Below are 25,653 nucleotides of genomic sequence, written 5' to 3'. Positions count from 1 at the left end.
AGCACCCCCGCATCGCACCCACCTTGCAGTTGCAGGCCACGCAGGGGTCGTTCGGGTCGGCGAACTGCGCTCCGGACTCGTACATCCGCCCGGAGAAGGTGCAGGGCTGCCCCCACGAGGACGCGTTACCCAAAGGACACAAGTCGTCGCAGTGGGGGCAGCAATCCCCCGCCGCCTGCACCGGGTTGTCGCACAACAAAGGCGGACACTTCATCTCCCAGCAGTCGACCTCGCCGTACAAACACTCGCACGTCTGGCACTGGTACGACCACTGCTCGCCGTGCATGAGGATGACGTCGGGCAGCTCCTGGTGCCGACAAGCGTGCTTCTTGTCGCACTGCGGACAACACCGGTTCTGGCCGTTGCCTGGAAGAGAGCAGTTGCAACGGGGCTTCTCACAGCGCATCACGCCGTGGTTGCACAAGCAAGTCTGGCAGGGGTCTTTCTGCGGGGACAGCGACAGCCCGTGCCCCACTTCCGTCCCCTCGAACATGCAACTGAGGCGGCAGTCTTCTTTCCCGGGGGGACATTCGCAGCGGAAGCCCCCCTTGAGGTTGACGCATTGAGCAGAGGGATGACACGTGTGGAGCTCGTCCGCACATTCATCAATATCTACCAAAAAAAAACATACACAACACCCGTAGAATCATTATTAAACTAGTACCATTGTTTAAGTATATTATAGTTGGACAACCTAATACAAATTTTACTTCGCCTAAATAGTGAGCTTTAGGACAAGGAATCCAGGAGGCGTGGGACAAATTTTTCGTCAACGCGCATTTTCACTACAGTGAGCGAACGTATTAGGTTTATTTTACTCTACTTCAGATGGCGCCATCAAACATTAGCAAAGGCAAACACCCTTCACTCTGCTCTTATACGAGGAGTTATCCATAAATCCATAATTAACATTGTTCCCAAACAGTAATGTGTATAAACATATATGTATAAAATATGAAAATATACTTGACATAAAAAATATGAAGCAACGCGTTGTAACGTGATACGAAAGAATTGTATTTAAATGAATTTGACGTCTATTTTTATTTGACTATATCTGAAGACTGACAGAAACTTTCCAAGGATTTTTAAACTGGTATAATTGTTTAGTTTTACAAGATTTAGTAAAATTTTGATTCGTGGTGTTACAAAAATATTAACACAAAATGAAAATTATATTCAAAGTAAATAATAGAATGACATAAACTTTCGGCGTTGACATTACAAATAATTACAAGACAGAAAAAAAAACGCATGTTTGTAATATCGGGTTGTTAAAGGCTGCTTTCAAGACAGTTTGTTTCTATGAAAAACAATTGATGAAATCCGACGTTTTGGTAGATTTTGTTCCAAAAATACGAGATAACTAATTGTTTCTTGAACTAGTTTCCGTAATTTTAAAATTTAAAAAGGATACGCCATTCTGCTGTAATAAAATCTAATATTACATCTGATTTTGTCAACCACATGAATATAATTTACATTAAAATAAGTTACAGACGTTGTTTGAAATGTTTACTATATTTCGAAAACAAGATAAATAAATAAAATGTGCAGTTTATAAACTTCAGAAGTTTAGTATAAAAATAATCATGTTTGAAGCTTTATTTTGTCTGTTCCATTTTATTGGGTGTACTCTATACTGGGCCCCTCTCGGGATATAACACCGACATCAATGCACCGACCCAAGGTTCTTCAACCGATGGGATGATTTATTACTTCCGTTATGCTAGCCCTACACACAGTGAACTGGTTTTCGGATTTTCGGCTAGATCTGCACAGTTAACTCTCTGCGCACTGCACACTGACACAGACAGAGTATTTTGTTCACGCCAGCATCAAAAATACTACGCCGAAAGCACTTCTTCAAGTCTTAATTTTTTTAAGATGTAATATTTGTCAGCGTTTCCAAAATTTTCTTCTTTGCACAGGTCAACTAATTTTTCGTAAATCGCATTTTAAAATTTTTGTTATTGTATTTTTTACTTTTTAATTTTCTAAGGCATGAAAAAATCCCATATAGGTTTCTATGAATTTACTAATGAAATCAACTGATAACTTGCGCGCCATTTTGTGTTAATTAATATCAATAGTGATTATGATAATTTTAATCCAGCTGAATGAAAATCCATCTCCCAAATATTTTACACCGATATAAATTTATTACTTTCTTGGCACGATTTGTAATCCGAAGTCTCCCTCCACATGCAATTTTTCGTCGCCTGAGAACTTGTTTGATCTACAGACCAAACCACACTCAGGCCAATAGCGGCTTTAAGCGATTTATTTATAAGTCGTAATGCGTAAGAGTTGATCTGATACACATCCACTACGAAGAACTAACCCGTTTCGACCATTGGACTTTACAACGAATAAGTGAACAAAGTTCTTGAACATCTTAACGATTTAATACATAATGTTTCCGAATGACAAAATTTACATTTCAAATTGTATTATCAAATGGTAAAACACTCACCAAAATTTGTCACCAACAATGAAATGACGCAATCTCCAAATTTTACAATACTATATCCTCCGTTTACGGTTTATGCATCCGTGTTGAGTTTTCACCTTGGACGTCAAGATTTTTGGAAAAAAAATGAACATTTTCCAATTTATAATGTTATTTAAATTTAAAAAAATAGCATAGTCCTGATCTTGTGATTTATAAATACGCTATTGAGACTTTCCGGCTTTTCGATTTCTGGATTTTTCAACTTTAAATGTCTCAATTTTTCAATATTTCAATTTTGGGCTTTTCCAATTCTTCCATTCTTCAAATTTTCCATTTCTCGATTTTTACTTTTTGGATTTTCAATTTATTGTTAAACTTTAGATTTTTCAATTCTTCGACTGTTTTCTGTTTTATACCTTTTTTTCGATGTTTCAATATTTCATTTTTTAAAATTCTAGGTTTTTCGATATCTCGAGTTTTTAATACTTCTATATTTAAATTTTTCAATTTTTCAAATTTTTTAATATTAATTTTCGATTTTCCGGTTTTTCTTTTTTTAAAATTTTTCGATTATTCAATTTTTTAATTTCTCAATTTATCGAATTCAGATGTTTCGTTGTTTTGATTGTTCAGTTTCTCAATTTATCAATTTTTCAATTTTTAACTTTCCTTTTCGACTTACGACTCCTCAATTTCTCGATCCTTCGATTTTTCGATTTCTCGATGTCTCAGTTTTTGAATTTTTCGATGTTTCGATTTTTGGATTTCCCGGTTTCTCGATTTTTTCTTTTGAGCTTCTCAATTTCTGGAGTTTCCAATTTTTTAATGTTCCGATTTTTCAATTTTTCAATTTTTTAAATTGAATTGGATTTCTCGATTCTTAAATTTTGCGATATTTTAATTGTTCAATGTTTTGAATCTTAGATTTTTCGATTTCTCGATTTTTTAACTTCTCAGTTCTTCAGTATTTAAATTTTTCAATGAAAAAATTTTGACGTTAAACTTTCAGTTTTCTGATTTCTCAGTTAATCTATTTTTGATTTTCCCACTTCTCAAAGTTTCGATTTTTCAGTTCTACAATTCTTCAATTTTTCGACTTCGCTTTATTGGTTTTTCGATTTCTCAATTTTTGGATATTTCTTTCAGTTTTGATATTTTTCAATACTTCGATTCTTTGATTTTTCGACCTCTAGATTTTTCGATTTTTTATTTTTGGATTTTCAGTTTTTTGTTTTTTATACATTAAATTTTTCAATTTTTCGATTGTTTTATATTTCAATTTCTCAATTTTTCAAGTTTTCCATATTTTAATTTTTAAATTTCTAGATTTTTCGGTTTCTCGATTTTTCAGTTCTTCAGTTCTTCAATTTTTCGATTATTCAGGTTTTTGATTTTTCAATTTTTCGATTTTTTAAGTTTGCGATTTTTCGACTCTGCTTTTTTGACTTTTCTGTTTCTCAATTTTTTAATTTCCTAATTTTTGGATATTTCGTTCAATTTTGTGATTTTTCAGTTTTTCGATTTCTCAATATTAACTTTTCAATTTTTAAATTATTAGTTTTTTTCGATTTTTCAATTTTTTTTTATTTTTCGATTTTCCAATTGTTCGATGTTTCGATTTTTGAATTAACCGATTGTTCAATTTCTCGATTTTTAAATTTTAGACTTTCCAATTTTTATTTTTTTGATTTTTACTTCCCGAGCGTAAGCAAAGGAAGTATTGTAATCGAGTCCGTCGGCCGACTCTCTACTTTTACGTTTTCTCGATCTTTCATGACCCCTAGAAGACGAAGAAATAGGTCCCCATTTCCGTCTGTCTGTCCGTCTGTCCGTCTGTCCGTCTGTTGTCCCGGATTTTTATTAGACAGATAATCTCCGAAAGTACTCGACCGATTGTTGTGAAATTTTGTACTTATATTAAGAATATCATGTAGATGGTAAAACGCTAACCAAAATTTGTCTAATCATCCCCACCACTAATGCGATGACGTCACTTCAAAATTGTACATAGTAAATGGGTTTTCAATTGTATAAAATAACATAGTCCTACACATGTCGTTTACAACTCTGAATCGACTTTTCACCCGAAACGTCCAGATTTTTGGAAAAAAAAATCAAAATTATAAAACAACATTTTGAAATTTAATTTTTAATCTGCTAACCAGAATGCTTTGAAATGTTGCAGATGTTTTAAGGCTATAAAGAGCATCATAAATCTTTAGTCAAAAAATATTTGCTTATCCCCTCCAAAAACTTGATGACGTCAGCTCAAAAGTTTGTGGAATAAATCATATCTAAAATGTACAAAATATGATGAGTCTGTACTTGTGAACTATCACTCCATTAATATTTTTTGGATTTGCATATACAGGGTGACTCAAAAAAATTAATGAATGCGTAAATATATTTTATTGATTTAATCAGGAACTACAAAACCGAATGCTCTGAAATCTTGCAGATGTTTTAAGGTCATAAAGAGCATAATAAATGTTTAGTCAAAATATATTTGCTTATCCCCTCCAAAAACTTGATGACGTCAGCTCGAAAGTTTGCCGAATAAATCATATCTAAAATGTACAAAATATGATGAGCCTGTACTTGTCATTTATCACTCCATTCATATTTTTTGGATTTGCATATACAGAGTGACTCAAAAAAATTAATGAATGCGTAAATTTATTTTATTGATTTAATCAGGAACTACAAAACCGAATGCTTTGAAATCTTGCAGATGTTTTAAGGTTATAAAGAGCATAATAAATTTTTAGTCAAAATATATTTGGTTATCTTCTACAAAAAACTGATGACGTCAGCTCAAAAGTTTTCCGAATAAATCGTATCTAAAATGTACAAAATATGATGAGTCTGTACTTGTGATTTATCATTCCATTCATATTTTTGGATTTGCATATGCAGGGTGACTCAAAAAAATTAATGAAGGCGTGAATTTATTTTATCGATTTAATCAGGAATTACAAAACCGAATGCTTTGAAATCTTGGGAATATTTTAAAGTTATTATAAGCATGGTAAACTTTTGTTCAAAATGTATTTGTTCATCCCTCCTAAAAAAATTGATGACGTCTCCCTTAAATTTTGCTGAATAAATCCTATCTAAAATGCAAAAAATATGATGAGTTTGTACTTGTGATTTATCATTCCATTCATATTTTTTAGATTTTCTTAAGAGGTGGTTCAAAAAAATTAATGAAGTCAATTTATTTTATTGATTAAATTAAAGGCAACACTTATTATTAGTATTACACCCCAACCAACCCAATTTGGTAGACACAAAATTTGTTAAAGGAAAAACTCGGTTGAAACATAAGGGTAGCACGCTTATTTACATCGACTTTAACATTACAGACCTGCATTTGTTTTATGCGTTCACTTGATTCCGCGAATGTGAAATAGACATGTTTATAATCAACCAATTGTGAATTTCACCGTCAAGAATTAAAATAAAACCCAATGTTTTATATAATAAGCGGAAGTCGAAGCAATAAAACCGATGGTCGTTTTGTTTACAGTTTCTCTGTTTGACTCTCACGTATGCTGTTACGCCTGTCATCTTAAATTGAGAATGTTTATACATACACGATTTTCAGTTGCCTCTGATACGTATACGTGAGTAAATTGTTTCGTTATTTTATTGATTATTACAAATCAATATTCAAACGACCCAATTCATTTTCCCGAAAATTTGAGAATATAATAATTTTATTCTTAGTATTACACTACATCTATCCCAACTGATATACGTGTCCTTGCAAAAATGTTGATGACGTCATCGCAATTTTTTTTGAAATTCCCACTACAAAAATGTAATGAGAAAAAAAACACAATAGGCATGCAGTCGTCAAGTTTCCGACAGCGAGGGAAGTACTGTCTAAACTCTTTAGACCAATTTTTTTATGTTTCGATTTCTCGATTTTACAATTTTCCCACATTTGAATTTTTCAATGTTTTAAATTTTCGATTTCGAGAATTTACTGTGTTACAGTAGTCATCACTCATCAAGAACGATTATTGCTGTGCGTTCAAATGCCTACATAGTGATAAGCACGTACATACAAGACGCATTTAAGGCTGTTTAAAGTCTGCTACATTTAATTTTTGCAATTTTAAATTTATTTCTTGATGTCTAAATAGTATATATTTAAATGGTGGTAAATATTTTGTGATAAAATGCATTTTAGTTTCAAAGATAATATGTATTTAGTGATTTGACTACTGTTAATAAAAAAAATACGTAAGATGTTCATACTGAATTAATTTGGTGTTCATAGTTTGATGATAACCCATAGTTATTCTGGAGGCAAACTAGATGACTTCTTACTTATTAATTAAAGTAGTGGTCGTTTAATTTTGTGCCTTTAAAGTGGTGGACGAAGGGACGCAATATACTGCGATAATATTAAATTTTTCTTACCTTAACCTTTATTTGCTTTTGTGCAAATATACGTGCTACCACATACAGGAAACAGGTATGCACTACATATAAATATATTACATATATGCAAAGTCTTCAACACGTACGTTCGCTTATTTTGTGACTGCTCCCCGTACAACGTACTGACTAATACGTCCGTTTACTACCTTATCGACATCACGTGCTTGCAGACTATTTTTACCTCCTTTCGTAAGGTACCGCCACTTCACAGTGAAGCGAGTGAGATGAAAACTATATGTTCATTCTTTTCTACATGGGAAAGTGATTCTCCGTATAGGTTGTCCAACTATAATATACTTAAACAATGCTAGTACCTTGGCATAGAGTTCCTAAATTATTGTCTGAGACGGGGCTCTGATAGCCCTCTTTGCATTTACAGTAGTACCAGCCGATCATGTTCACACAGACCGAAGCGTCGGTACACCTGTGGGCGTTCGTGGCACACTCGTCGAGGTCTCTCTCGCAGCTGGGGCCCGTGTATCCGTTGGGACAAGCGCACTTCCCCGGACTCCTGCAGATGCCTCCGTTGAGGCAGCTCTGGTTACACACGGCTGCAACAAACACTGTGATTCGGGGGTGCGACGCGACTCTAAAGACTCACGTTGGCAGCTGTAGCCGTCCCCGGTGTAGCCGTCCTTGCACACGCAGTGGTAGCTTCCTTGGGTGTTGATGCAGTCGGCGTTGATGTCGCAGTTGTGCTCGCCGGTGCTGCACTCGTCCAGCTCGGCGCAGTTGAACTTGTCCACTCTGCGATAACCGGCGAGGCATTCGCAGGTGTAGGATCCGGGGGTGTTGACGCAGCGGGTGTTCTGGTGGCAGTGGTGGCCTTCGAGGCCGCCCTCCTGCTGGCATTCGTTGATATCTACAGAAAAAACTCCGTTACGAGGGGTATTTTTCGTCGACTGAGCGTTAGTTGTATGTACATCGGTTCGCAGCGGTGGCGTACAGAAGGAAACGGGACGTCAGAAAGCGGAAGTCGAACAATGCGACAGTGTCATAACGCATCATACACAATCAAAGCAAAGATAATCGATTCAGTTGAAGGAAGCTCTTCGGCGACTTTGCCTTTTGTACGTCCACCGCGGCAAGAGCAGCCGAAGGTTAGAAAAAAATGTTGCGTACCGGTACACAATCGTCCGTCCCCTTGAAAGCCTTGGTCGCACTGACAAGCATAAGTCGTTTGTAAGTTGAGGCAAGTTGCGTTAGCATGACAAACATGCCCTTTTGCACAATAGTCAACACCTGTTAGGGATGAATAACACGCACCACGGTTAGTTGTTAGTAAAGCGAAGACGCTAGTGCTTCCTCTGAGGGCATGTCGCATCAGTTTCTACTCTAAATATGTTTATTTACAGATGCGAAAAGCTCCCAAATGCGACTATTAGATGGTAGTAATGCGAGATGAACGCGATCGGTGTGATGGTAGTACCTGGACAGAACTTGCAGCAGTTGTCGGCGACGCTGAACTGCTCGTCCGGGGGGCACGTGAGCTTGGGACACATCGTCTCCGGGTCTATCCTGGTGCACTGCATGCTGCCGTCGTGGCATTCGCACTCCACGCACTTTTTAATGGTGACCAGCTCCCCGTGGTCGTAAAAAGCGCCGTAAAACAGACAATGTCCTGAAAATGAATGGACCGTCGAAACCAATTGTGGCTCGTCACGTGCTACAAGAGGCCAGTAAAATTGGACGAAAAGAGCCATAAAACGCGAACAATGTCAAGCTAGCTGCGTTCTTTTCGTCGAAAGTTCCTGGCTCGGGCCACTTACTGAGGCAGCTCTGGCAGCATTCGCCCGTTATGTTGACCGGGTGCTTGCAGGGCAGTTCCGGGCACTCGACGGGACGGCACTGAACCTCTCCATGCTGCGAATCAAGACAGAAATGAAAATTGAGCGGCAACAGAGAGAAACTTGAAAATGAGAAAGGAATCGACTGTCATTCGCGGTTACGGTTACACCGGTTCGGTTAAATGAGTACTAACCACGCATGCGCACAAATCACAGCCGCGTTGCCACGTGGCGCCGTCCGCATGCACCGTCCCGTTGACGTGGCACGATTTCTGACAGTCACATTCCTCCACTTTACTGATACGTCCCTCTGCTGCTACCAACTGCAAAACACAGAATTATATATAATCAAAACAGTGTACAGAACGCATAAATGACGTTACATGGTAGTCCATATACCCTTTCGGAAAGTTCCTGAAGATGCCGAGTCAGCTCCTGCACGGTGCTCTGCAGCAAGGAGAACTGGCCGCAGGTGGGGCACGTGGAGTCCAGGCTGGGGCAGAGGGACAGGTAGCCGTGGGGACCTCCGATCAGCCGCACGTCCTGCATGGCGCCCTGCAACCCAAACCGCCCATCAAACCGGGGATCCTATCGATTCCCGAAATGTACGCGCACCACCCAGGTCTTTTAAGCGAACGTTTGTCCAAATTCCGGGATAAAAGACGTAGCAAAGTATCGAGCGCCGAACAGGGCCGGCTTAACACGGTAAGCGAAAGATGCACCGCATCGGGGCGCCCGTGACGAAGCTACATTTTAACATTCCACTATGACCACCAAAACAGATCCCAAGAAGTCAATTCCTGGCACTTTCAAACTGTAATAATTGAAAAAAAGTGCGCCTTTGGGTTGGGTGATGGGACCTTTACATCAATACCGACAAAAAATAACCAAATTTATGATGCATTATCTGGGTAACAATTTGACCAGACAGCGGTATGACCACACCCAGATGTTTTTCCTAACATTTGTCACGTTTGTTTTTACAAAAGTCCATGTCGGAATACTTAAAAATTTTATTTTCCAAGTCTAGTCGGTTGGTTTTGGTTGTGGTGGTTGTTCAACAGTTTTGTTATATTTTTCACTGTTCCTGTTTGTAGCCGAATTTGGTTCTGTGTATCATTTCGTGGCTTTTTCTCATCATTAATTTTAAATTTAAATTTCGATTAACATTGAGGTAAGTCTAAATTAAAAATAACTTTGAAATCGTATCAATTTTACAATATTAAAAATTGAAAAACGTTTGCAATATAAATATTTTTATATTTATACTATATATAGTTTACGAAATATCGGTGTACCCTATAAAATTTTATTGACAATAACGAGGCGGACAGTGGTACAGTGGTAAGAAATATTTATGGCTCACACCAGTCCCCCCGAATTTGTAGGAGAACATTTAGCAGGTAATTGTACGTATAGGATCGGACTTCCGCTACTTTAGAAATTTAAGGTCTGCGGATTACCGCCATGCGACAACTTTAAGTTGTAAATATCTATTGCTATTGTACTACTGTCCGTCTCGTTATTGGCAAGAAAATTTTATAGGGTACAACGATATTCCCTAAACTATAGAAAAGTTGTTACCCGCAGCTCCGTTTGTTACTTTCTAAGTGGCATCTTCAGGAGCAGGGTTAAGAATAAGGCAAAAGAGCCCGGTAACTCAGTATGTCAACCATATCAGAGGCGAAACTCTTTTGAGAAATTACACGGTTCCAACCCGGAAAACGATCATGTATTGATTCCGACCGTGTAAGCCTCCTAAATTTTCATTTTTCATCTCGTTCACTCCTCCCTCCCCAGTGAACCCGTCTGATTTAAAAACTTACGGCATTTCTGCACAAAGCTTCATCCCCTATTTTGTCCCCGTAGGGGCGGAATTTCCAGAAATCTTTTCTTAATGGGTGCTTATGACACAAAAGTAACCTACTGTCCAAATTTCATGTTTGTAGCTTCAGTAGTTTAGGCTTTGCGTTGATGAATCAGTCAGTCTGTCAGTTAAGACAAACATTTTTATATATTAAGATTGATCCATCATAATTTTATGCATGTTTGTTAATAAAAAGTATCTCTCTACAAAAATATGTGATTACAAAATTTTATTTGTTTTTTTTTTACAATTTTTTTTTAAGGGCGTTGAACAAGTAAGTTTGCATCGGGGCGCCTGGTCCCTTAGAGCAACAATATGTATGGGTTTACTTACTGTGGAGTGGCTCGGGTCACGAGCCGCCACTGTCGGTGTTAAACCATTAAGTTAATGAAGGGCTGATGGGGAAATTGCGCTGGCATTTGAAGCTAATACTAAACGACTTGGGCTTAAACGACTTGGCAAAGTCGCGAAGAACATGATAAAGAAGGGATCGATACATCGCGAAGGCACGGAATGAGCATCATTTTCAGCTTTTTTCAATCAATGGACTTCCATCAACCGCTTGAATGTATGTAGGGGTGACTTTGATGGCGATATGAGGCCGAGACATGTACACACGGAATTGAATCGACTTTTATGGCGCAACCTTATTATTGGAAGAGCTCGCACGCGTTACTGTGACTATATCTCGCCTAATGCTAAAGAGTAGTAATGGTGCATCTCTCAAGGTCACTTTTTGAACTTTCGATCAAAGGTTGTTCCCGTGTGTGAATAGTAAAATTATTTCATTGAATGCATTTTCATGTTCATTAAATCACATTTATCGGTCACGTGAATCTATGAAAAATACGTTTTCAGAGCATAAAACGGTTCCCGGAATAACGACCTTTCACGTCATAGGAGATGTCGGTCATGAAACATGACAGTAAAACCGTATCAGGCGCTTTATCTCTGCGGGTGGTTACACAATTTCTTCTAAAACCCGACACCTATTACTTCGAGGGGGGGATGTTTTTTACGAAGGACGTGATCATGGTGCATCAGCGTTGATGATTTGGTAGAGGGGTTGACTTTGAACCTCCAACGCCCTTTCATATTTGACCGTATAATTTGAATAAAATCAAGATAGAGTACCTCTAGTCACACAAGTTCGGTATTTATGCGACCTTGGGTCGATACCACTTAAAATACGACTGACAAATACTACAAATATGCAAAACGGGAGTCCCGTTTTAAAATTTCATACAGCCCCGTAACTACGGGGGGGCAAGAGGGGGCTGAGCCCCCCCTAGCAGTTGTGGTTGCCCCCCCTGGAAGACTTATACATTATAAATTTCAAATTAGTAATATAATTTCAATATAATGCCGATTGCTGAAGCATATTAACTGGCCCCACCCGCCCCACCTTTATTTTCGTACAGGGTATATTATTTGGCAATATCACCTTACCGTTGATGTTGACCGTATAAAAAAATGAACATGTCACATTTTATTCCATAGCCTACTATGTAGGTACTTGAGAAAGGTCAAAAATATTATATGGATTTTCTAAAAATTGAGCTTTTATTGAAATGGACAAAAAATAGACAAAAAATTCTGAGATGTAGATCTCGATCAGCTTAATCAAAAAACATAAGGTCTTGATGGTCCCAGACCAAGATTTTTCAAAAATTCGGTTCCAAGGCGACACTTCAAAATTTCTGAAAAATTACATTTCTTTTAGCGGCTCTGGAAAAATTGACGAATTTTCGAAAAAAAAAAAACATTTGGAGATCGAAATCAATAAAAAGATCCCTTCTGCTAGTTTTCGAAAATGCGTGGGAAAAGTCAAATTTTTTTTATAGATTTTCAAAAATTGAGCTTTTGTTGAAATTGGCTGAAAATCTACAAAAAATTCGACGAGTTTAGTCAAAAAACATAAGGTCTTGCTGCTATTCGGTTTCCAAGTCGAATTTTTAAAATTTCTCAAAAATTATACTCCTATTTCTTTTGACGATTCTAGAAAAATTTTACAAATTTTCGATCAAATAAAACCAAAAACAACATCTGAAGATTGAAATAAATAAAAGAATGACTTTCGGTAATTTTTGGAAATGCTAAGAAAAGTGAAAATTTATTTAGTTTTCAAAAATTGAGCTTTTGTTAGAGTTGACAAAAAATTCTGAAATATAGATCTCGATGAGCTTAATCGAAAAACATGTTCATGCTCCCGGAGCAAAATTTACGAAATATTGGGTTCTACCTAAAATTTCTAAAAAATCTCAAAAGTGACTTAAAAAAAAGTTATTTCTTTATGCGATTGTGGAAAAATTCGACGAAATATCAAAAAAATAAAACCAAAAATAACATCTGTAGATCGAAATCAATAAAGAGATCCCTTTTGCTAATTTTCGAAGATGCTTGGGAAAAGTCAAAAAATGTATATGGATTTTCAAAAATTGAGCTTTTGTTGAAATTAACAAAAAATCAACAAAAAATTCCGAGATGTAGATCTCGATGAGCTTAATCCAAAAACATAAGGTCTTGATGGTCCCAGACCAAGATTTTCGAAAAATTCGGTTTCAAAGTCGACATTTCAAAATTTCTCAAAAATTACATTTTTTTTGGCGGCTTTGGAAAAATTGTACAAATTTTCGAGAAAATAAAACCAAAAACAACATTTGGAGATCGAAATCGATAAAGAGATCCCTTTTGCTAATTTTCGAAAACGGTTGGGAAAAGTCATAAACATTTTATAGATTTTCAAAAATTTAACTTTTGTTGAAGTTGACTAAAAATCCACAAAAAAATCTGAAATGTTGATCTCGACGAGCTCAATCAAAAAACACAAGGTCTAGATGGTCCCAGATCAAGATTTTCGAAACATTCGGTTTCAAAGTTAAAAATTACATTTCGTTTGGCGATTGCTGAAAAATTTTACGACTTTTCAACCAAATAAAACCAAAAACAACATCTGGAGATCGAAATCAATAAAGGAATCCCTTTTGGTAATCTCGAACGTGCTTGAAAAAAGTCAAAAATTTGATACAGGTTTTCAAAAATTGCCATATTTCTTCCGTCGATTCTGGAAAAATTGTAAGAATTTTCAAAAAAATTGAATCCAAAACGATTTTTGGAAATCGAGATGAACAAAGGAGTCTCTTTTGATCATTTTTAAAAATGCTTGGGGAAAGTCAAAAATTTTATATGGGTTTTCAAAAATTGAACTTTCGTAAAAGTTGACAAAAAATTCTGAAATATAGATTTGGACGAGCTTAAAAAAACATGACAGGTTCATGGTTCCAGATCAAAATTTTCGAAATTCTCGGTTTCGACCTCGAATTTTCAAAATTTCTCAAAAATTACCATATTTCTTTTGGCGATTGTGGAAAAATTGTACGAATTTTCGAAAAAATAACCAAAAACAACATCTGGAGATCGAAATCAATAAAGGAATCCCTTTTGGTAATCTCGAACGTGCTTGAAAAAAAGTCAAAAATTTGACACAGGTTTTCACAAATTGCCATATTTCTCCCGTCGATTCTGGAAAAAAGTTAGAATTTTCAAAAAAATTGAATCCAAAACGATTTCTGGAAATCGAGATGAACAAAGGAATCTCTTTTGGTAATTTTCGAAAATGCTTGGGAAAAGCCAAAAATTTTATATGGGTTTTCAAAAATTGAACTTTCGTAAAAGTTGACAAAAAATTCTGAAATATAGATTTCGACGAGCTAAAAAAAACATGACAGGTTCAAGGTTCCGGATCAAAATTTTCGAAATACTCGGTTTCGAGCTGGGATTTTCAAAATTTCTCAAAAATTACCATATTTCTTTTGGCGATTATGGAAAAATTGTACGAATTTTCGAAAAAACAACCAAAAACAACATCTGGAGATCGAAATCAATAAAGGAATCCCTTTTGGTAATTTCGAATGTGCTTGAAAAAAGTCAAAAATTTTATACAGGTTCTCAAAAATTGCCATTTTTCTTCCGTCGATTCTGCAAAAAATGTAAGAATTTTCAAAAAAATTGAATCCAAAACGATTTTTGGAAGAAATCGAGATGAACAAAGGAATTCTTTTGGTAATTTTCGAAAATGCTTGGGAAAAGTCAAAAATTTTATATGGGTTTCCAAAAATTGAGCTTTTGTTAAAGTTGACAAAAAATTCTGAAATACACATCTCGACGAGTTTAAAAAAACATGACGAGTTCATGGTTCCGTACCAAAATTTTCGAAATATTTGGTTTCGAAGTCGGATTTTTAAAATATGTACTAAACATGCAAAAAAATAAACTCAAACAAATTGGATGTTACCTATATGGCCACTACACAAATTTTTGGATGCAGTACAGCTGTTTGTGAATCTACATTCTCTGTTTTAACCAGCATTTTAACCAAGTACCGTACTAATTTTTTGGACTTCGACAGGTTTTTACGAAAATTTAGCGTAAAAAATCGACGTTTCCAATTATTTTAATGTTCTTTCAAATATAAAAACTCAGAAAAAATAAAGTAGTTATCTGAGTGTATTATTAAAATATAAATATTTACATGAAGCCCCCTCTGTCGACAAACTTGCCCCCCCTGAATAAGTTTTCTAGCTACGGGGCTGGGACCATAAACCGTTCAAGGTCAATTGCGACTTCCATCTTCTGCCTGTAAGGAAAATAGGGGCTTGTTGTAACAGGGGTAAGTTGTAACACTAAATTTTTACCCGGAATTTAAACTCTTTAACGTCAGGTTTTTTACTGCACCATAAGACATCATGTCATCATAACCACTGTTCCTCCAGCCAGCGCAGTGAGTGGATGTGTGTACGTGTTTCGTTTTGGCAAAGTAATGTAAAATATTGCTTTAGTAAAATTTGGTTTTTCTTATCTGTTATTAATTAATTTTAAACTTTTAGTTTTGCATGTAGTTCAAAAATTACTCAGCTTTGATATTCTTTACACATTTTGACACTAAGCGACATAATTTTGTCGAAATGCAATTAAATGTAGAAAATTGTGCTACGGGGCATGTTGTAACAATATCTGAGGGGCAAGTTGTAACATGTTATGACTTATCCCAAATTCACGTCTACAAATCTCGTACCTAGCATACGAAATCGAGCGAAAATTTTGACCTATGCCATATATCGCTTTCCAGATATATTAAGAAAAAGGAAAACAAAACTCAAATCTTTAATGTTGACTCTTTTTCTAAAAGTTTATTGTTGTTGTTGTGTTGATTTTTGAAAAATAAAGTTTACACTGTTACAACTAGCCCCAAACACGGGGCAAGTTGTAACAGTGCACTTTTTTTAAGAAAATGCCTGGTATGAAGTGAATATGAACAATTTTGACCTTTTGCCTGTTCAGTCCAGTAGGGGAATAGTTAGACTACCGACAGATACTTTTATAATGGTCAAACAGCTAATAGATAACAAATTATATTCCTTTTCCTAAAAACTGTTACAACAAGCCCCTCATTTCCCTACTGAAAACACAAAGGTATTTGTTTGGGATAGTGGGATAAATTCTCGGACAATTTTCACTTATCCCACACTGGTTGTCATTTAAGTCTTGATAAGATTTCGTGTGTTTCGCCGTCCTCGTGTGATTGCATAACTCGGTCAACGCCTAGTTATCCTTTTATCCCAGTTGTATTTTTCAGCGAGTGCAGCATAGATGCACTCCTCGCATGCGGCAGCTATGATACCATCTTCGAATCGATATCGCCCTCACCTTAAAGTGGTAGTGCTTGTTCCTCTGGCCGAGCCAAAGCTGTTGCGGTTCGGTGAAGTTCCGGTCGGGCGCGCCGGGTCTCAAGAGTCTTTTGTACAGCGGATGACAGTCCACTAAGAGTTCCGCTTGCGAACCGCTCACCGACACAGCCACATGATGCCACAAATTGTCCGCGAGTCTGTAATGGAACGTTTCCACGTACACTTTCGAGTCCACCCGCGACGTGTAGTGCAGCCGGATCTCATTCTTCCGGCCGCTGGACTGCAGTTCGAGGTATCTGTTGAGGCCGTGTGCGAAACTCACTATGCTCCCCGTGTTGCCCACTTCTTGGCGGAGCCACGCCGAAATGGTGAACTCCGGGCTGCGACGCAGCAGGTCGGAGACTTGCTGGAAGGCGGCGGCCGGCAGCTTCAGGTCGCGGTAGTCTCCTGAAAAAGAAAAAGCGTCAACTTAAAGCAAACTCGAACCTTCGAGGGTTTAAAAACGACAAAAACTGCTGAAGAACTGAAATAAAAAATTGGTCTAAAGAGTTTAGACAGTACTTCCCTCGCTGTCGGAAACTTGACGACTGCATGCCTATTGTGTTTTTTTTCTCATTACATTTTTGTAGTGGGAATTTAAAAAAAATTGCGATGACGTCATCAACATTTTTGCAAGGACACGTATATCAGTTGGGATAGATGTAGTGTAATACTAAGAATAAAATTATTATATTCTCAAATTTTCGGGAAAATGAATTGGGTCGTTTTGAATATTGATTTGTAATAATCAATAAAATAACGAAACAATTTACTCACGTATACGTATCAGAGGCAACTGAAAATCGTGTATGTATAAACATTCTTAATTTAAGATGACAGGCGTAACAGCATACGTGAGAGTCAAACAGAGAAACTGTAAACAAAACGACCATCGGTTTTATTGCTTCGACTTCCGCTTATTATATAAAACATTGGGTTTTATTTTAATTCTTGACGGTGAAATTCACAATTGGTTGATTATAAACATGTCTATTTCACATTCGCGGAACTAAGTGAATGCATAAAACAAATGCAGGTCTGTAATGTTAAAGTCGATGTAAATAAGCGTGCTACCCTTATGTTTCAACCGAGTTTTTCCTTTAACAAATTTTGTGTCTACCAAATTGGGTTGGTTGGGGTGTAATACTAATAATAAGTGTTGCCTTTAATTTAATCAATAAAATAAATTAACTTTATTAATTTTTTTGAATCACCTCTTAAGAAAATCTAAAAAATATGAATGGAATGATAAATCACAAGTACAAACTCATCATATTTTTTGCATTTTAGATAGGATTTATTCAGCAAAATTTAAGGGTGACGTCATCAATTTTTTTAGGAGGGATGAACAAATACATTTTGAACAAAAGTTTACCATGCTTATAATAACTTTAAAATATTCCCAAGATTTCAAAGCATTCGGTTTTCTAATTCCTGATTAAATCGATAAAATAAATTCACGCCTTCATTAATTTTTTTGAGTCACCCTGCATATGCAAATCCAAAAATATGATTGGAATGATAAATCACAAGTACAGACTCATCATATTTTGTACATTTTGGATACGATTTATTCGGCAAACTTTTGAGCTGACGTCATCAGTTTTTTGTAGAAGATAACCAAATATATTTTGACTAAAAATTTATTATGCTCTTTATAACCTTAAAACATCTGCAAGATTTCAAAGCATTCGGTTTTGTAGTTCCTGATTAAATCAATAAAATAAATTTACGCATTCATTAATTTTTTTGAGTCACCCTGTATATGCAAATCGAAAAAATTTGAATGGAATGATAAATCACAAGAAGAGACTCACCATATTTTGTACATTTTAGATAGGAATTTTTCAGCAAAATTTTGTGGTGACATCATAAATTTTTTAGGGGGGACGACCAAATACGTTTTGATCAAAAATTTACCATGCTTATGATAATTTTAAAATATCTTCAAGATTTCGAAGCATTCGGTTTTGTAGTTCCTGAGTAAATCAGTAAAATAAATTTACGCTTTCATTTATTTTCTTGAATCACCCTGTATATGCAAATCCAAAAAATATGAATGGAGTGATAGATCACAAGTATAGACTGATCATATTTTGTACATTTTAGATATGATTTATTCGGCAAACTTTCGAGCTGACGTCATCAAGTTTTTGGAGGGGATAAGCAAATATATTTTGACTAAACATTTATTATGCTCTTTATGACCTTAAAACATCTGCAAGATTTCAGAGCATTCGGTTTTGTAGTTCCTGATTAAATCAATAAAATATATTTACGCATTCATTAATTTTTTTGAGTCACCCTGTATATGCAAATCCAAAAAATATGAATGGAGTGATAGATCACAAGTACAGACTCATCATATTTTGTACATTTTAGACATGATTTATTCCACAAACTTTTGAGCTGACGTCATCAAGTTTTTGGAGGGGATAAGCAAATATTTTTTGACTAAAGATTTATGATGCTCTTTATAGCCTTAAAACATCTGCAACATTTCAAAGCATTCTGGTTAGCAGATTAAAAATTAAATTTCAAAATGTTGTTTTATAATTTTGATTTTTTTTCCAAAAATCTGGACGTTTCGGGTGAAAAGTCGATTCAGAGTTGTAAACTACATGTGTAGGACTATGTTATTTTATACAATTGAAAACCCATTTACTATGTACAATTTTGAAGTGACGTCATCGCATTAGTGGTGGGGATGATTAGACAAATTTTGGTTAGCGTTTTACCATCTACATGATATTCTTAATATAAGTACAAAATTTCACAACAATCGGTCGAGTACTTTCGGAGATTATCTGTCTAATAAAAATCCGGGACGGCAGACGGACAGACGGACGGACAGACGGACAAACGGACAGACAGACGGAAATGGGAGACCTATTTCTTCGTCTTCTAGGGGTCATGAAAGATCGAGAAAACGTAAAAGTAGAGAGTCGGCCGACGGACTCGATTACAATACTTCCTTTGCTTACGCTCGGGAAGTAAAAACAGACAAAATAAAGCGAAAAGGACGAAAAAAGGCTTTAAAAGTATCACACAAAATTAACAGAAGAAAATGAAAAAAGATGGGCCAAAGAAATAAGAAAAAAACCGCTAAAAAATCAAAAAGTGGAGCAATTGTGATAAAATAATATTTTAATTTTTTTTGTTCCTTCATTTTTTCGATCTGCAATTTTTCTAGTTTTCAAGTCAAAATTTTTCAATTTTTAATTTTTCCATGTGCAATTTTTCGTTTCAGTTTTTGATTTTCTTTATTTTACAATTTTTCCATGTTCCGTTCAATTTTTTCAGCTTTTCTGTTTGCAATTTTTCTTTCGTCAATTTTCCTACGTGTAACATTAAATTTTTAGATTTTGCAGTTTTTCGATTTGAAGTTTCACGAGTTTTTCATTGAAAAAAAAATCAAAGATTAAGCACCACCCACCCGTCCCGATCAATATTTCTCAAAAAAATTCTACCATTTTAAAAATATATTTCATATTCTTGCAGAGAAATATCCATTTTGCAAACTAAATTCCACCCTTCAACTCATGATTAATAAAACATTCATCACAACTGAGAAGGGGTGGGTGGGCGGGGCTAATATTTTGTCCATTTTTTCTTAATAAACAAAGTCTTCTTTTCCTAACAAGAAACTGAAAACATATTTGACTTTCCGACAACATATTGAGAAAAAAAATTTACCAAAAAAAGGAATAAAAAAGCGAAAAAATGCGTTAAAAAATATGAATACACTAATCAACCACAAATATACTAAATGCATTTTTCTGTAAAGTTTAAGCTCACTTTTTATACAAAAATTATCTTGAAGATCAAGCAACATTGCACCGGACCGGTCGTGAAACTAATTGAAACCTCTATATGAAGATTCAAACTAACCACAACTAAATCGGTAAAACCCAGTGATTTTGGTCATAAGAGACAGATTTTCGTGAACTTTCGGTGACAAAATAAAGCGAAAAAGGCGAAAAAAAGACGAAAAATAGGGTAAAAACCGACAAAAAATGCTGAAGAACTGAAATAAAAAACGAGAAAACATTAAACAAAATAAAGCGAAAAGGACAAAAAAGGCTTTAAAAATATCACAAAAATTAACAAGAGAAAATGAAAAACAAAAAGGGGCCAAAGAAATAAGAAAAAGGCCACTAAAAAAATCAAAAAGTGAAGCAAACGTGATAAAATATTTTTATTTTTTTTGTTCCTTCATTTTTTCGATTTGCATTTTTTCTAGCTTTCAAGTTAAAATTTTTTCAATTCAATTTTTAGATTTTGCAATTTTTCAATTTGACTTTCTCAAGTTTTCAATTTTTAATTTTTCCATGTGCAATTTTTCGTTTCGGTTTTTTATTTTCTTTACTTTTACAATTTTTCAATGTTCCGTTCAACTTTTTCAGTTTTTCTGTTTGCAATTTTTCAAGTTTTCTTTTTACTTTCTTCAATCTTCCTATGTGTAACTCATTTGATTTTTAGATTTTGCAGCCTTTCGATTTGAAGTTTCACGAGTTTTTAATTTCTAATTTTCAATTTTTAGGTTTTTCAGTTTTTCATAGAAATAAAAACAAAGATTAAGCCGCACCCACTCGCCCCGATCTCAATTGTGATGAGTTTTTCATTCGTTGTTAGATCAAAGGGCGGAGTTTAAATGTAACATCAACATTTCTCTAAAAAATTCTACCATTTTAAAAATATATTTCATATGATAATTTCTTGTAGAGAAATGAAGATTTTGCAAACTAAATTCCGCCCGTCAACTCATGATGAATAAAATATTCATCACAATGGAGAAGGGGTGGGTGGGCGGGGCTTATATTTTGTCCATTTTATCTTAATATACGAAGTCTTCTTTTCCCAACAAGAAACTGAAAACATGTTTAATTTTCCTGTTGTTAAAAGAAAACTCTATAAAGTAAAAACCAGTGTTGTAACGCTCCCGCAGCTTATTTGACTTGAATTTTTTCTTCAATTTTTTATTTTTTTTTTGTTCCTTCATTTTTTCGATTTGCATTTTCTCTAGTTTTCAATTCAATTTCTAGATTTTGCAATTTTTCGTTTCAGTTTTTTATTTTCTTTATTTTTACAATTTTTCAGTGTTCCGATTTTATATAATTTTTGTTATTTCAATTTCAATTTTTTTCAATTTTTCTGTTTGCAATTTTTCAAGTTTTCTTTTTACTTTCTTCAATTTTCTTATGTGTAACTCATTAGATTTTTAGATTTTGCAGTTTTTCGATTTGAAGTTTCACGAGTTTTTAATTATCATTTGTATTGTAGTTTGAGAAACTTGTTGTTTAGTTTGACTGTTCACCGCATGGCGCCACGATCGCGGAAAATTAGAACACTGGGTGGAGGGGGAGCGGTGAATGTCGGAAATTCATTTTCATTTATAAGTTTGGTAATCTTTATGACAGGAAATGTTAGTGTTGTCATAATTGTACCTTGATCTATTTAATTGCACATTTGGAATTCAAAAGTTACATCTTTGATCCTTGATTTTTTGACACGAGTGGGTTTCGCATTATAATTAATATTAATAATAAATAGATATAGTACCCAACAGAAAGAGTTTCTAGTTACAGGACAGTATATAGTATAATAACTAAATTCGTAATTGTAAAGTAAAAATAAACATTAAATATTATCAATTTCACTATTATAATACGTTATTATATTTATTTATCTTTAATAACTAACTTAAATTTTCGTCTTATAACATATACCGGTGACTGATTGGCTACTGCCCGAGTCCGTTTTACAAAGCACCATTTTAGAAAAATCGGGGATTATTCGTGATGACTGATGACATTTAATTTAAACATTGTTGACGAAAATAGCTATAATCTCCATCCTGAACAGTAATGATTTTCGTAAACCTACATTTTCCCTTTGTTTTGCTATTTTTTTGTGACTTTGTTGTCTTTTGAAAGCATTTTTTCGTCATTTTCGCTTTATTTTGTCCGTTTTTTGACTTTTTTTGTCGCTTTTTTGATTCCCATTTTTCAGTGACTTTTTTCGCTTTTTTTTTGTGCCGCTTCTCATTTTTTTCCAAGTTTTTGTGGCCTTTTTTATTATTTCATTCCTTTTAGTCACACTGTCGTTTTTTTCCACCCTTTCTCGTCTCTTTTGCTATATTTTGTTACTTAAATCTCTCGAAAATTTTTTTACTTTATAGAGTTTTCTTTTAACAACAGGAAAGTTAAACATTTTCAGTTTCTTGTTGGGAAAAGAAGACTTTTTATATTAAGAAAAAATGGACAAAACATAAGCCCCGCCCACCCACCCCTTCTCAATTGTGATGAATGTTTTATTCATCGTAAGCTGAAGGGCGGAGTTTAGCTGCAAATTCCTCGTTTCTCTACAAGAAATTACCGTATGAAATGTTTTTAAAAGGGTAGAATTTTTTAGAGAAATATTGATGTTACATTAAACTCCGCCTTTAAAAACTCATCACAACTGAAATCCGGGCGGGTGGGTGGGGCTTAATCTTTGTTTTTTTTTTTTAATATATAGAGTTTTCTTTCAAAAACAGGATAGTTAAACATATTGTCAGTTTCTTATTGGGAAAAGACTTCGCGTATTAAGAAAAAATGGACCAAATATAAGCCAAGAAGCTTTCATCGCTCCCTCGCCGCCACCAGATTCAACTTTTAAGACGTCCTGGATTATGAATTTTATCATTTAGCCTAAAATTCCTAGCCAGCAAGGTGTGAAATTCCGGCCCGAGGCGAAGAATCTCAAAGGAGAATGGCAGATAAAGAAAGAATCCCGTGGCCTCTATTCCTGAGGATAAACCGGCGAGCTATACAAACACGAATTTATGGGGTTCCGAGAAGTCTGATCAATATTAACCTTGCCTCATTCGGCTCAGCTGGTAACGCATGCAATGGTAACGAAGTTTACTTGCACACGACCCCCGTTTCAAACGCGAATAAATCTACATAATGCGAAGAGAATTCGATGTCTAAATGGATTGTCTTACGTAAGAGAACACCGAGGATTCATTTCGCAACGTTGTGGTCTTCATCGATCGCATTTTTGGAGTCTTACCCTAATTTTCTACAGACGCCGCTAGTTTGCCGACAATTGGGGGTCGTAAAGGGGAATTTTGCATAAAAAGTTACTGGTTTTTCGGGTGCGTAAACAAAGTCGATGATTGCTAGGACGTTAGTTTTATAGACCAGATTTCAATGGGGCTCTCGTTATTCTTAAGTGGTCGTTACTATTTAAAATCTTCTTGAAGCGATTATCCGCAATGCCGCAGCATTTGGCAACGTTGTGAACCATCTTCGGTAATTGATTGCCGTTTGGTTACCGTTTCATTACAAAAATAGTTACCGTGGCGACGTGACTTATTGATTTATTGGTAGTTAAGAGACATTGTTTATTATCAGTCGACGTCATGAGGTAACGCACAGAAGAGTGTGAAAACCATGGCAGGTGTATTTTGGGTTGCATACACCAACTCGGCTAAGTCTTGCCATTGATTAAATACATATAGATAGACCCATGCTATTGTTTGGAGCGAACAGGCCAACGGCCGGCGAACAAGAGATGGCGCACCAACAGTCGGCCGTCAAACGCCGGCGAAAAGCTTGGACACCAATCGCGCGCGTAGATAACCCAAACCGCAGCAACAATACATTTAATAAAGCTACCACTCGACAGAGGGCGACGAAAACAATGTGTAAAAATCTCATAGTAACCATTTATATAATTTGCAACGTTGCCAGATGAGCCTAGCACAACTTTGCCGTTATTTCTAGTCGATTAGATTTTATTTCGTTTAAAAGTTTCTGGTGAATAAATGGAATTATTATAATGAATAAACAATACAAACAAATTATTACTTGTTATTTTAAATACTTGTTAGTGTTGATGAAAACATAAATGGTAATTAAAGTTATTCTAAATACGGTCCGGTCCGGTAGCTCAAATTTTACAGTACGAGTGATATGTTTCAGGACGAGTAGGTAGCCGAGTCTTTAATTTCGAAACGAGTACTGCGAAAAGAGTTACCGGACGTATGTTGTTATGTATTTTATTTCATACTGTCAACATACTTTTTTATTCGATAATATTATTATTATTTTGAGAAAAAATCCAAATCGAGTCACTTTTTCTGACATCGTTAGCAACCGCTCTTTGGTAAATGTTTTAATTTGTTTATTCGTGCAAATCAGCATCATATGTTTAAACACATAGTACTTATAACACTTTACAGGACTTATTGTTTTGTATAATCCGACTCGATGGACGAATGTTTTGTGCAATCCGTCTCGAAGGACCAATGTTTGTGCAACTCGGCTCGTCCTACCAGTATTTTTTGTAATCTGGTTGATACGACAATGTGATACCGAATTGTACTTTGATATTGCTCCAAGGACCTTTGTTTTCTTGCGTGCGAGATAATAGACAGCGTTCGGTTTCGATGTTTAATACAGGACGGTTACAGAAGTACTAAATTTACATTTGTATTTACAATAACAGGTAAAGCAAAAGAGACCCAAAAGGGTCAGTGGCCGCTTCCGGAAATGGAAGACTTGTCCTTTTTGGCCACGGAGGTAGAAGAGTGTCTCTTCTACCTCCGTGTTTTTGGCTCAATTTTATCGGACTTGTCCGTTTTTTTTATTTTACCGGAATAGTTCGATCCAGTAAAACGTCAAACTTGACATAGTATGAAGTAAAATAAATAAATTTTATGATGTAAATACAATTAAGTGTATCGATAATAATTCGCTACTGAAAATTTATTGAAATATAATTTGTGTTAAAAAAAGATGTTTGTGGTTTTATGGTTTATTAAATGTAATTAAAATAAATAATATCAAGAACTTGTATTATATATCAAAAACATTCATTGTAAATAAGAAAATTATGTAAATAAACCATAAAACCATACAAAATTTTCCTGCGACCTCTATTGAAAATCCCAGTTTACCAATAGGAATTAAGGCACAAAGATGTTTCACTGAATTTATTACCGATTTTTCAAGAAAAGTATGCTTATAAGCCTATAAGCGTCTAATGGGTTAAAACAACAAATAATAATCACAATTTATTTGTTTTATGTGTTCATTACAATAATCCCATTTATTTACCAGAAACTTCTAAATGAAATAATATCTGGTTGACGAGAAATATCCGCAAATTTGTGTTAGGCTCATCTGGCAACGTTTTCGGTAGGTAGGTATCAATGGAATAATGCGATTAGGTATACTGACCGTTTTAAGGAGTGCTCGTCCAATAGTGCGTAAACTAAAAGATTTGGTAATTTTCTTGGAAGAGTTTGTTTCTTCAATGAAAATTTATGGTTTTTAATTCTTCGGCCGCTTGAAAGTCTCGCCATGTGAAAATAGA

General features: G+C 35.3%; 1 protein-coding gene across 4 annotated transcripts in view; it reads right to left on the bottom strand.

Moving 5' to 3' along the window:
• Nucleotides 1-25,653, bottom strand: part of LOC135140880 (protein kinase C-binding protein NELL2-like) — a 90,554-nt gene that overhangs the window by 13,586 nt on the left and 51,315 nt on the right. For 3 of the 4 annotated variants that reach the window (XM_064071611.1, XM_064071610.1, XM_064071612.1), the window contains exons 3-11: nucleotides 16,268-16,695; nucleotides 9,094-9,249; nucleotides 8,889-9,017; nucleotides 8,677-8,770; nucleotides 8,337-8,528; nucleotides 8,030-8,149; nucleotides 7,509-7,769; nucleotides 7,222-7,458; nucleotides 23-612 (exon numbers count right to left, since the gene is read on the bottom strand). In XM_064071611.1, coding sequence (XP_063927681.1) covers nucleotides 23-612; nucleotides 7,222-7,458; nucleotides 7,509-7,769; nucleotides 8,030-8,149; nucleotides 8,337-8,528; nucleotides 8,677-8,770; nucleotides 8,889-9,017; nucleotides 9,094-9,249; nucleotides 16,268-16,695 — 2,207 coding nt within the window. The remainder of the gene's footprint in view (nucleotides 1-22; nucleotides 613-7,221; nucleotides 7,459-7,508; nucleotides 7,770-8,029; nucleotides 8,150-8,336; nucleotides 8,529-8,676; nucleotides 8,771-8,888; nucleotides 9,018-9,093; nucleotides 9,250-16,267; nucleotides 16,696-25,653) is intronic. The other variant, XM_064071613.1, reaches the window with a different exon arrangement.

The sequence above is a fragment of the Zophobas morio genome, unplaced genomic scaffold (assembly GCF_036711695.1).
Source record: "Zophobas morio isolate AGI-343-1 ecotype UQ-CSIRO unplaced genomic scaffold, CSIRO_AGI_Zmor_V1 ptg000041l, whole genome shotgun sequence".
NCBI lineage: Eukaryota > Metazoa > Arthropoda > Insecta > Coleoptera > Tenebrionidae > Zophobas > Zophobas morio.
This window is presented reverse-complemented; position numbering and strand designations above follow the sequence as displayed.